Source organism: Mercenaria mercenaria, chromosome 10, assembly GCF_021730395.1.
Source record: "Mercenaria mercenaria strain notata chromosome 10, MADL_Memer_1, whole genome shotgun sequence".
Taxonomy (NCBI): Eukaryota; Metazoa; Mollusca; class Bivalvia; order Venerida; family Veneridae; genus Mercenaria; species Mercenaria mercenaria.
In genome coordinates this window covers 11,786,429-11,799,877 of record NC_069370.1, presented here as the reverse complement: position 1 = coordinate 11,799,877, position 13,449 = coordinate 11,786,429, and the positions used below count along the sequence as shown (strand labels likewise).

The 13,449-nt window shown below is 33.5% G+C and overlaps 1 protein-coding gene across 1 annotated transcript; it reads right to left on the bottom strand.

The window, feature by feature from the left end:
* Positions 1–1,437: 1,437 nt before the first annotated feature.
* LOC123559826 (uncharacterized) lies at positions 1,438–13,347 on the bottom strand. The gene is made up of 3 exons (XM_045351945.2): positions 13,123–13,347; positions 4,735–4,912; positions 1,438–3,063 (listed from the first exon to the last, which is right to left on the bottom strand). The coding sequence occupies exons 2-3, from the start codon at positions 4,798–4,800 to the stop codon at positions 1,867–1,869; spliced, it is 1,263 nt and encodes a 420-aa protein (XP_045207880.2). The 5' UTR covers positions 4,801–4,912; positions 13,123–13,347; the 3' UTR covers positions 1,438–1,866.
* Positions 13,348–13,449: the final 102 nt, after the last annotated feature.

Here is a 13,449-nt window from a genome sequence, read left to right as displayed (position 1 = left end):
CTGTGGGCAGAATAAACTGCTTTAAAAAAATCTAAAATCCAGTTGGAGGTTTTCCCAATTTTAAATGCTGGATTTTTTTCCAGTTTCAGAATTTGGAAAAATATCCTGCATAAAAATTTCTTTAATGTTTAAAACTCAATTGTAAGTAAATATCAACTTTAAATAGGTTATTCAGTATTAATGGTCAGTCTCAATTGGAATTTAACCTTGAAGTTTAAAGTTTAAAATTAATATTAAAATCTCGAACTCAAACTCATTTGAGACTGAAAAATATATTGTGAACACGGGGCCAGAACGTTGTCTAATGGTCAGCAAGCTACTCAATGATAACTCTACGGACAACGAGGTTTCTTTGCAACTAATTTTACTATTGCATTTCACCATCGTACTGTTGCGTTTCACCATCGTAGTGTCATCGTTGTACTGTCGCGCTTAGTCATCGTACTGCCGCGCTTCACCATCGTGGTATCATGATCGTACTGTCGCGCTTCACCATCGTAGTGTCATCGTTGTAATGTCGCGCTTAGTCATCGTACTGCCGCGCTTCACCATCGTGGTATCATGATCGTACTGTCGCGCTTCACCATCGTAGTGTCATCGTTGTAATGTCGCGCTTAGTCATCGTACTGCCGCGCATCGCCATCGTGGTATCATATTCGTACTGTCGCGCTTCACCATCACACCTTCTCCTTCACTATCCTAGCCTTTAATCTCAATTTTTGTCAAGGCTTTTGAGAAAAAAAACATGAATCAAAATACTGTACACATTTTTGAGGATCACAAACATAAAATATTCATCTTCCAAAGGATAGATTAATTGCGAGCAAGAAATTGCTACTAGTGTTTTAATATTTTATTTCAGTTTCCTCCTTGTATATACATGAAGCATGCAATTAAAATATAAATAAATAGATTTATTGCGAGCAAGAAAATGCTACTAGCGTTTTATTATTTTATTTCAGTTTCTTCCTTGTATATACATGAAGCATGCAATTAAAATACAATAAAATTCAATTCAATTTGAATAGTTTATTTTCGACTCTTCATTCGGCGATATATGACCATTTTGTGTCGATTCGCCGTAAAACCCAACTCATTCACTCACTTGACTCTTCATACGTAGAGTATTAGTAAAACAATATATATTGAAACATTATAAAATACTTATGCCTTTTATAGAGAATTTGTTATTGTACGGGGAAAATGGAGGAACGTATGTTTAAAAGCCTTTTTTTCTTTGATGTATTTAAAGGGCTGATTGTGTGGCGTGCATTACCCAAAATACTAATTCTTCACGCAATATCTAACACCTCCTGTAAAGTATATTGTGATGCCAAGCTCATTTTTTTCAAGACTAATTAATACTTTCGAGATTTTGATAAGTACATAATGTTATTTTTGAAAATATGATTTTGTTTTACACATAGAAAATATGTTAGAATTATGAACAGACCGATGCAGTGATTTCATTACTAAGTCTACATTTTTTGAGGTAGCTCTGCATGTTCGGAACAAATTTGTTTTTACAATGTAGAATTTGATTAAAAACTAATTTTTCAAAACCTCAGAATATACTTAGAAAATTCAGAAAATGAAAAAGGATAGGATCGTGCGCTTGATTTTTTGCTAGACTAATTTGAAGAATTAGGACGTCACGCAAGTTTTCATAATGGGAGTCTATGGGAATATCATAAGTTTCACAACAACTCCACGAATAGAATTTATTTACAATTTAGAGTTTAATGAAACTTCTCACAGTTGTATATAAACATATGACCTATGATATGACATGAAATTAAACGATCCGTGTGCTTGTTTCTGAGGCATTTGCAAATGATTAAAGTGATCCACCGCTACAGTCCAACTTTAAATAAATTTAAATATGCGTTGCATATAAGTTAAGTTGGATGGAAATATTGTATTAGTTTTCTGATTATAGAGGAAAAGATTGTCCGAAATGCCTCTAATATATGCTGCAATACCACCAAAATTACTTCGAGTTAAAACAAGTGTGTCACAGAGCGATAGTATAAACTGCTCAAAAATTACTGTATAAAATCCTTCACAAGCTACTTCCTTATGTTTTTTCAGTTTTCCGAGGCGATCAACATGAATAATTGTTCGGTTAATGTTAATATATGATCTGATATTTGCTTCAGCTAGTCTTCTAACTTCGTCCGAATCAGTTGCAATATAGATAGTGTATTTTCTGTCATCACTATACCTTTTCAAAAAGTCAAAAATCAAAGTCTCATTTGGAGTTACTTTAGGACTTTTGCTATCTTCAGGAATACTGGGATTCTTTCCCTTGCGGATATGGCTGCACACTAAATGTTTGCCATGTATTGTGTTCATGTGGAGCTTGACAGCATCATCCAGAATTCTTTGATTTGGTTGAAATAAAGTGTGCAGTACTCTAGGAATAACCTCCTCGTTTGTAGTATTCAACAACCAGTTCAGTCGTGCTTTAGCTTGCTTGTGTTGTCTTATCTGATCAATAACATATGCATTGAATCGCAAATTTATAACTTGTGCTGTCCAATTCCTGTCAAAATTAAAGTTTTTAATTTGCTTCAAAAATTTTCTACCACCTACCACATAACCGAAGTTACTAAACTTTTTCTTTGGAAGAGTTCTTACATAATTACTACATATTGACCAGTTGTAAACATTGGGCAGGAGAAAGTTTTCTAGTTGGCATGGGTCTGTCATATCGATGATAAAAGTCCTATTTGTCAGAAGTGCCAATAGAAATGATGATACAATGCCCTTCTGACGGTCACCCCAGCCCCCACATAATTTTGAATAATCACATGTGTATACAAGATATCTACGACTTTTGCACTTGTTGACACTATGAACCTTTATGTTCTCCATGTTTTCTTCTGTCAATAAACGACCGCCTCTATATAGTATGTTATTTACCACTATGTGCTCATTCCAGACACTATTTTGATTTAAAAAAGACATTTCCGGATTTGCTTTAATTGCTTTTATACTTTGGAGACTGAAAGTTCCACTTTCCATTAGAAGCAGAAGACAAATGAATATAACAATATACACCTGAAATCGACAAAGAAAGTGTTTTATTTTATGCTAATTGGCAAAATACATGTACTATTTTATTACTTAGATATAATTTATTTATTCACTGTAAGTAATAAAGCTTTGCCGGTCAAATTTATAGATTCACTTTCAATTTTTCTTGTAAAACGGGATAAAAATTGTAGTCGTGTTTTGGTCTTAATAGTAAATTAATCAATTCAATGTTTAGAATTTAATGTTTATTCGACAGATAATAAAATGAAAATGAACTTTATGTCATGTACATGTTTGTAAGATCACGAGACGTCTAACTTTATTTTCTTTTACATGTGTTCTGTCAATCTGTTTCCCTCGATGAGGGCACAATTTGTTGCGAAATACGTACAAGAAAAAGTAAGAATTATATGCTCTTCTTTTCTGTGAACATGGAATATATATATCACCACAGAGTGAGGTAATTTTCACATTTTTGCTCGCGCTGCACGCTTGTAATAAACTTTACGGTGAGATATATTTCTTATCCGCTTAAATTAAATAAATATCCTCATATATATATATTACAAGATGTAACTTTTCGTGTATCTGTGTTTTTGAATAACAAAAATATCTATGAACGCCAAATGCCAGAACACAACTTTAATTGTTTCATAAAGGCTTATTATAGTTCTTAATCATGTTGTTTTCAGTTAACAAGTGTTTCTTAATCCCGGTACTACTTTGCTCTTAGTGATTAACAGTTAATTGTTTGACTTGTTTGACTATAATGGGAATTGTAGAACCAATGACAAACTGTTAGTGGGAAACATTGCTACGCATAATATACTTCTTGTCTGAAGTCTAACTCCCAACTGTGTTCTAACTGGGCGGCCTACGGGAAGCTCTTGGTGTTAAAGTACTCGGGCGATTTCTGTATAAAAACAAATTCAAGTGACTAATTCAAATATGGTTGTTAATGCATTCGACTGACTTAAAATGAGCATTGTAAAGTCAGAATTAAATGAGCAATTCAACGCTATGGTTTAAAGTTTATGGGGTAAATTATGAAGCTGACATTAGCACAGAATAACTCTTAACAATATCAGTAGTTTTGATATAAATAAATCTTTTCTACATCACTTATATGGAATGTTTTCATTTTAGTCACTAATTGGTAATCTAATACAAGATATACATGTATTGTAAATATTAATTAAGAGTAAATATGTTTCTAACCAGTACAACCCACACATTACCAGTGGCAAAGTTTATTTGCATATATTATATTAGTTTCCGTCGTCAAGAAAAAATAATAAGAACTTTCTTGCATCAAATAAATGTATGAAGTATTAGGAAACTATGTATGAATCCGGTACACTGTTATATGTAAATGGTTCGAAACCGTTTTGTATTGCCTTTTAGGGTCAGTTTAGAGCGAATTTTAGCCTCTGTAAAACGACCCTATTTTTCTTGTAAACACTATTTTATATTTTATCCATATAAGCATACAGGATAAAAGCACATGCCTATTTTAGATAAGATCAATTTTGAATGTTACTTATATTTCTACATGAAAATAAAATTATACGATATTGTAGTTTTAGTTAAATGCGTATTTGTTGCAATATTTGGTCATTAAGCATTATAAGTATCATGATATTATCAATAAGTATAAAAACTGTTTTACATTATCAAAAAAATGTCAATACAAACCACAACAAACAGTTTTTCTTTCATCAGTTTACGTTTGCATTCAACCACATCTTCTAACATAAGCATCACGGGTATTCTTTAAATCTAAACCGGCATTTCGCAGAATTGTACACCGATACATTCAGATTTTTTCCTATCCATAAAATTGTAAATTGTAATCGGAATAAGCCTTGTTGCACTGTAAAAGAAAAGCTGAGCGTTTTTATTTGGGTTCAACTTGAACACCAAGTTATTGGAAATTTATGAATGCGCTCCTTCAGAGTTTGAAGTAGGCCCAGTCATGCTACGTAATTTTCGAATGAATAATTAATTGATTATCTGAGCAAAACATACCTGTAATAAAACCACTTTGTTCATTCCATGATTAGAGATATTTTACAGCAAAACTACCTGAAGAAGACAACCTATCTCAGATCATTCTACCTATACATCTCCTATCGCACACAATTCTCGGCGTGTCTACTTGGTAAAAAGGGACAAAGTTTCAAAGTTTAACCGTGTTACACATCTATTTTTCACAAGGAAAGGAAAAACTGCAAGCGCTCATCTCGAGCTCATATTTTCTGATGTCACTTGGTGCAAATTATTTTCCACTTTTTGATTCCAGTAAAAACGATTGACATCAAAAATTGACGACTTTCAATTTCATCATTTAACAGACAAACACAGGAAATTTTCTAATGTTTGTCTTTTTGTTTTTTATACTATTAAACTTTGAATAAAACAAGAATCATAGCGTAACGTCATTTCTCCATGTAATATAGAATAAACACAAAGAAAGCCCTTTCCAATCATGGCAGGCTCTTTCTGCGGAAAGGGCCCTTTCATACTGGTTCCTGACATTATAGCAATGAAACGCAATTAATAACTATTACATTTCGATCTTCTCAGATCGTTCATCACGACTTTTATGTCGTGTTATTGGTACTGTTTAGTTTCTCAACATGACCATTTCGGCCTGTGTGGTTCCAATACTCCCGCTTTCGTAGCCTTGGGTATTGTATAATCACCCCTTGGATATGGTGCCTGCTTTTTAATTTTGTCTTTTATCAATTCCTGTGATACGCAGGCTCCATAACCTCAGATCCCCTTCCTAAATTCCTGTTTGTTTAGTTCTGCCTATTGTTTTCTCGTTTGGGGCAAACCCTTTACTTTATCTGGGGACCAAACGCCGCTCTTCATGGAATTACACGTCTCAACACGTGTATCATTGAAGGTTCCATGTTTATCGCCGTTTGAATACATCTGCGGATGTCTCTAAATTGTTTTTTGTACTTTTAGCATGTTTAAATGTTGAGTTCTGCTCAACCCGGGGCTAGAGGGCGTGGACGGTAGCCTGCATTTCCACTACCGTCCATGAACAGGCTCAATCAAACCGAGCCTGCAACATTTTCGTTTTTGTCGTGTCGAGTGTCCTGTGAAGTTTCCACTTTTCTCTATTTCATCCAGACTCATTGTGATATTGTCAATTACATCGTGAGATGATTGTTTTTGTAATGAGTGCTCTTCAATACGCCTCCACTGCAGTATTGTTTTGTATATTTTATCATATAATGTGTAATAAATGTTGCAAATTTACATAATGTTTTACCAATTCTTAATCTAAGTAAATAAGTAGATCACCAAAATTGACATAGATCATTAATTATTCCAATTGAAACTCTTTTACACGTGATGTCAAAGCAGTCAAACTGTTCTACTAAAAAAAATTTTTCACAATGTTTAGTATAGAACATCACTGTCATTTTACGATAATTATTTTTTCCAATTGCAACAACAATGCTGTTCAGTCTAAACGTAAAATTGTTCCACTGATATACCCAGTGTTGCCGTTAAATAAAAAATGCATGCAAGTTTTAAAATAGACGAAAGCATGTAAATTTGTAGGATCTATAGACACAATTGGTAGTCTAGTGCAGTCAAATGTTTTAACGTCCAATTCAGATATTAAGGTTACTGACGATTTCGAAAGCAAGCTTAAAGCTTGTACAAGAGCTGTTTGTCGGCTGTTCAGTGAGACTTACTACCTTTTTACTTTCTTGTGAGCTGATTCAAATTGTTGTCTTGTTACGTTAAGTATCTCTTCTCTAGATTTATATGGAAAATTAAATTCAAAACTGATAAATCATTAACTTTGAAGCCTGATCCAAACTTTGAACAAAGCGCAGCCCAAGGACACTTCACATTCAGCTTACCCTTTTTTCTGAGAAAACACCAAACGAGCGGCGTCCTTTTATAGCGTCCAATGCGACGTCACTTTCAAAATCATCAAATTTGATTTTCTCTGAAAGTTTGAGTGCATCTACGAGATGAATGGTATCTTCTTAGATAGACTCGTATTTGCCAATTTAATCAAACAAATTATTACATGGCAAGCAATGCAAAGAATTGGATTTAAAATATTCATCAATGCATGGTGAAGATACAACATTATGTACAGTACAATTCCGCCAATATAATGTCATAACCAAATTTAGATTAACTGTGCTTTCTAATGAAATGCATTTAAAGTTACTATATACAGGTATGAACGTTTGATTATATCATACTGTAACTAACAGGAATAATTGTTTCTGGAATAACACAATACTCTTCCACTGATTAAACGTGCTAATGGAAATATCTGGCTCTGGGGTAACTGTCTAGGGAGAGCCTCATCACTAAAAACAGTGTTACCCGAGCGCTAGCGCCAGCTTATTTCTCTTGCATCCCGTATTCTTCAATTGATACAAGAAATATTATTAAAGCATGTTTTTCTTTTATGCATTATTTATTATAGAATCATATGAATTACGCAAGAATTACAACAAGACAGTCATCTTACATCCGGGGTGTAATGCGAGTTTTTTTTCAAGCTGCGACAAAATCACGGGGGTGGGGGAATCTTTCTTGCAATTTCTTGCAAGTAAATGTTTTATTATAAACCTGCAATGTATATGAATTCTTTCAAAAAATACAGCTTGTTTTTTACAAGAAAATATGAACAGGTAGACAGATATTTTGAATTTTACCTTTTGTATTGCATGTTTCCGGACTAGATTCATCAATTAATATATATTAGATCTGACCTAGTTCTATAAATAACACGCACCAACAAAAATAGACCTTGAAGCAAAACGTTTATCTTATCATTCTTGTGTTATTTGTTTGAAACTGTAATAGAAAATAAGATTTAGATCGACACAATTACATTATATTTTTCTATTGTTACAGTATATGAAAAAAATCTTCTAGAACCGTAGACTTACGAAGACGGGTTTGAACTGGTAGCAATCAATGCTTTCAAGGTTTTTAACAGGTGGCAATCAATAATTGCAATGTATGTAATCGTCCATTGTTGAGGGAAACATAGCTATTTTAGAGGTGTATTGAGCTAAAAGACAAACACGAAAAAATGCAAGGTATATAATAAAAAGGTCATTATAACAGCAACTGCCGTTTGTGATTCTGTTCGTTAAAAGGGAAATATAGGCAGTTATATCAAATCATTTCTTAGTCTGAGAAAAAATTAATATACATGTATTCTTCTGGCGACCGCGACTAAATCCGTAAATAACGTCATCAATATCGCGTTTGATTATGAAAAGAAAACTGCTAAATAATGTCTGAATAAATCAATAGAAATACTTATTATATCAGATATCATGCCACAAAACAAGCTAATTTGGCATTTGAAATATTCATTTTTACACTTATAAGAAAAAAGTATCAAATCCCCTTTACTGGCTTTCTTTTTACCCCGCCCACCTAAATTACATTTAAAACCAACGCATTTACAATACACTGAGTTTAAGGTATCAAGTCCACTTGTCCCCCAGTCAACGCGCCCCCAGTCAACTCGTCCCCGATTTGGTAATTTCGTCCCCAAATATTGGTCATTTCGACCCTCATGATAAAATTTGGTCAGCTCCTCCCCATTTTGGTCAACTCGTCCTCCTTTTGATGAATTCGTCCCCCTTTTGGTAATTTTGTCTCCCTAAATATATGAGGCATTCGTGAGGCATTTTTGCTTTTTTTATGATAATTTTGACTTTGAAAATTGGTATTTTAAATCATCGTGAGTTTTGAAAGAGTTATGTTTGAAATTGTTAACTTTGAATAATTAGGTTGGATAAAATAATAATTAAAAGAAATATACTGAAAATATAAGACAATTAACTGAAATAAAATATAAAACAAATACAATGCCTTTAGTAATAAAAATATAATATAATAATTAACTTTTTAAAAATCATGGTAAGAAAAGTAAATCTTTATCTCTGGTCATAATAAACGAAAATTTTAATTAGAAGTACAATAAAAAATAAATTAACAACTGATATTTGTCACATATGTTTTACTAAAGGTAACCAACATGCTATATATTCATTTTTGTCATCAATAAATATACTTTTTTTAAAAAAGTACGACTTAATTTATCATATTTAGACTTTTTTTTCCAAAACTACTTTTAAAAAAAGGGGGCCGAAAAAGGGGGACGAAATGACTAATTTGATATCGCCAAAGGTGACGTAATGACCAAATCGAGACGAGTTGACTGGGGGACGAGTTGACTAGGGGACGAGTTGACTGTAAGTCCAATCGTGTTTAACATGGACTCTACTAATTTCATTCAACTAATTGCAGAAGGTCATCAAAGGCAGATAGAAATGTTGTCGTAACTGGAACAAAACAATTATTTCATATCATCTCATCCATCTTTTTTCCTGCAAATGAGGGCGAACCTCTACACATTCTGTACATTATTGTGACACTTTTCACATTTAGGGGAAATGCCACAGTTGCCTTTATGTATATAGGATAAAAATTTCCTATGGGCAGAATTTTACTGACGGGGAAACAAGTTTAAAACAGAAATATGCATCGGAACTTATAGGTACCCAGGCTTGATCTTCAATCATCTGCCCTTGAAAGTAGATTATTTTCAGTATTTTCCGACTTTCAATGGCAGATAATTCATGACCAGGGCTCGGTTCCCATGTTTGTTTTATTTCATATTTATGTTTTTGATTTGATTCTCTGTCAGTAGAAAAAGAAATACCTTCTGTAAGAAAATTTCTGCCCCATTTCAATATAGAGATTGTTGCAAATGTCTTTAACTATGAACATAACAAAATGATACCACAAAGTCCAAGTCTTTTCCATGGACCGAATTTCTTTAAACTTTGTATACTGACTGCAAATGAAGTCTGAAACAGAAATAAAACTAAAAATAAACAGTTTTCTTGCCCTGATCTTGAATTATCTGCCCTTTAAAATTGCATTTTTTTAGTATCTTCTGACTTTCAAGGGCAGATAATTCAAAATCAAGCCTGGGAACCTAAGAGTTTTAATACATATTTCCGTTTTAAACTTGATTCTCAGTCAGTACACAAAGTTTAAAGAAATCCTGCCCATAGGAAAACTTTGCCTATATACATACTGTCCAATTTCCCCTAAATGCAACGTTTCAGGAACGCTGCCTCGTAACAATACAACAACGTCTAGTTTAGAGCATGGTGAAAACATGAACAGTTTAAATCATACAGACAGGAAGCTCAAAACGTACAAATTAAAGAACATACTAGAGCAACGCCGACAGAAAAGGTATGTGTGTTTACAACAGTTAATTCAGCAAAAATTCTCAAACATTTTATTCCTTCCAGTTACAAGTCTATAGAACAGTGTTCATAAAAATAGCCCCGACATCTTAGTTCATGCCTTAAACACACATCGGTTACTAAAGTCATGGCATGTCAAACACAAAACTGCCGGTGTAAATAAAATGTACTTCTGATCGTTCAGGGTTATGGAATCAATTCAGTATGATCAATATAGAATTATGCTTGTGCTAGGGGTGTGAAAGGTGTTTTGTATTACTTTACCTCTCATGAACAAACACATTATAACCTAGTCCTATTGTTTTGCTAAGTTACGTTCTTTACATCCAAAATATCGTCTAAAAGCCTTTATTAACGAATCATTTACGAATATTTTATAATTCTAACACGACCTGCAAATAACCTACATAGATTAGAGCAAAATCCATCTCGGATTATTCTGCAATAAACCACTCGCGTGCAATGACGTCATCCGATACAGGTGCGTAGCACGGTCGTTATAAGTAGTTTCTTTTTATTTTACGCGTTTCGAAGTATAGCGTGAAATATTTGTCTGAACGCGGAACGCTTTACAAAGGGTGAAAATTGATATTGGTCTGACTTAAATATTCCAGCTAAAGTCTGTCGAATATATATCGCAATGTAATTCAGCGCATTCACGGGGTACAGTGCTTCCGCCAGCATACTTGACAAAGCATATCTATCACTCGTATATATACCTGGCAATTCATTTTTGCTGCATATAATGTGGGAAAATGCTGCTGCAAGAGATGTACGTAAGAAAATGCTTCTGTCACACATACATATGACAAACATTAAATATAATGGAAAGTGTTTCTGCCGCATATGTAAGGGAAAAAACGAGCTTCTGTCGCACTTAAACGTCGAAGTACAATTTGCCGCGTGAGAGACACGTGGCATTTTTTACAGTCACACATGCAAAGTTTGAAGTGCTTCTGCCTCACATATATCAACAAAAGTGTGTTTTTCGTACATATACGGACCAAAGTGCTTTTGTAGAACATATATGGTGGCAAAGAGCTTCTACCTCATGAATAAGACACTGTGCCTTGCCCCACAAATAAGGGGAAATGTATTTCTGCTGCACATATACGGACCAAAAAGCATCTGCCGCGCATGTACAGTAAAAGTATTTTAATTGTTATGGTATATTTTTATTGAATATTTAATTGCGTTGCCAGTTCACATTGCTGTAAACGAATTTATATAAATAATTATTTTTTTTGGATCTTAAAACGACGGCTGCGCAAAGTCACGGTATTTAAACGTTGCTTTGATGCAGTCTTTGCGTCTAAATACAATTACTACAGATTATATTTCATACTCGAAATGATGACTTAAAATCAATCAAATGAATTCTCCTTTGATGCGTTGCATATTATTCTGACACTTTTCATCGGTTCTACTTTTGTACTTCACTAAGACACCGGTTTTAAGATTTAATTTAAGGATTGTATTCTTCCTAAGCAACACACAATAAGGCACTCTAAACTTCAGCCCTTGAAACTAATTTTGTCTTCAGCCGATACCAAACATATCTTAAAGGTAGAAATAGATAAAAATGCATTTTAATATTCTTTTGAATAGCCTTCTACCAGGTAAAATGTATAACACTATCATCGAAAATTATTATTCCTTTTAATGTCTAACGAGAAGTATTGTTCCACTCGATGTTCACATCTTGGTGCAAACCTATAACAGATACTAATGATAAGCAGACGTAATTTGTGATAATAATCTTGTGTTATGTCAGCATTAACTTTATTCTATGTTTTTCACAGCATTTTCAGATGGGTTTGTTTAAAGAAAAAAAAAACTTTCTGAAGTTTTAGGTCTAGGTTAACTCTGTATAATTAACCGCCAACCCCCCGCATTATGTTATGAATGAAAGCCACGTAACGTTTGTAAAAACCAGAGTAAAATTCGTTCGTGTTACCGAAAAGAAAAAGAAATTTCGGCTGCAAAATGACACAAACAACTAATCTGCTGTGTACTGGAACAATCTGCGAGATTCTCGAGGGTTTCTGGGACTGGGGTGGGGGTGGGGGGGGGGGGGGGGGGGGGGGGGTGGGGGGAGAGTAATTGATAAAAGGTTTGATAGCCATGTTACACAATTGTTGAAGCAATCCTCAAGCAATTGAGAGAATACGTAGAGGAAATTTCAACAGCCAAATCCAAGTACGTAGTAAAAAGTGTAGTTCATGTCGTATAAAGTAGTTACCAGTTTTTCTAACACTCTTGTTTCCAGTATGTCGTGGTAGAATCGAAATAACAAGTTCTTAAGTGTGATTTATCTTAGAAAAACCGCAATTTCTCGTTCTTATTGGAAACAATAAATCACTCAGGCCTACGACCTTCGTGATATATTCTTACGCATAAGAACTCAAAACACGTGATTTTCTACGATAAACCACACTTGGGAACTTATTGTTTCTTAATTTAATTTTATTGTATGACATAACACTTGATATGTAAATTTACATCTGTTGGAAGTTTCGTTAAGAAGTATTATTCCCGAATACGGTATTTGAAGCTATGAAACATCACTACACAGGATCCATGTTAACAGGATTATCAACTCTTGAGTTTATAATCAGTATTAAATTCAAATACAGCACGCGAATAAACACATAAGTAAAAACTAATGATATAGAAAAAACTATTTTAACAAAAATTGTGTTAAATTATATGTAAATTTATCTCTAGATACACACATAAATATGTAGCTAAATAAGATATATTTGACTGTGATTTACTGCAAGATTACTTGAAAATCATGCGCATTATAATCCGAAATGTGTTTGTCGGTTTGCTTGTTTTGTTTCGTTTAAAGTCGTTTGACTGGAATTATAATCCGATTTAAATGCATTTCAAACAAAACATAGACTAAATAAATTTTCCTCATATAATTTTGATGACGAACAAAAGACTCAAATTCGTATAAATTAAACGTAAGAAACATTCTCCGTCTAAATCTGAAGTGATGAAAAATCATTTTTAGAGTTATCCGTTCAATAGATGCATGTGAGACAAATGCTAGCATTGATATTGGTTTTCGAAGCATTTCGCCGGTTGCATGTTTCCAATACAATCT

Coding starts and splice junctions, on each gene's coding strand:
- LOC123559826 (XM_045351945.2), bottom strand. CDS start 4,800: ATGCTTATGTTAGAAGATGTGGTTGAATGCAAACGTAAACTGATGAAA. Junction 3,064..4,734: donor AAGAAAAACTGTTTGTTGTG/GTTTGTATTGAC, acceptor TGTCGATTTCAG/GTGTATATTGTTATATTCAT.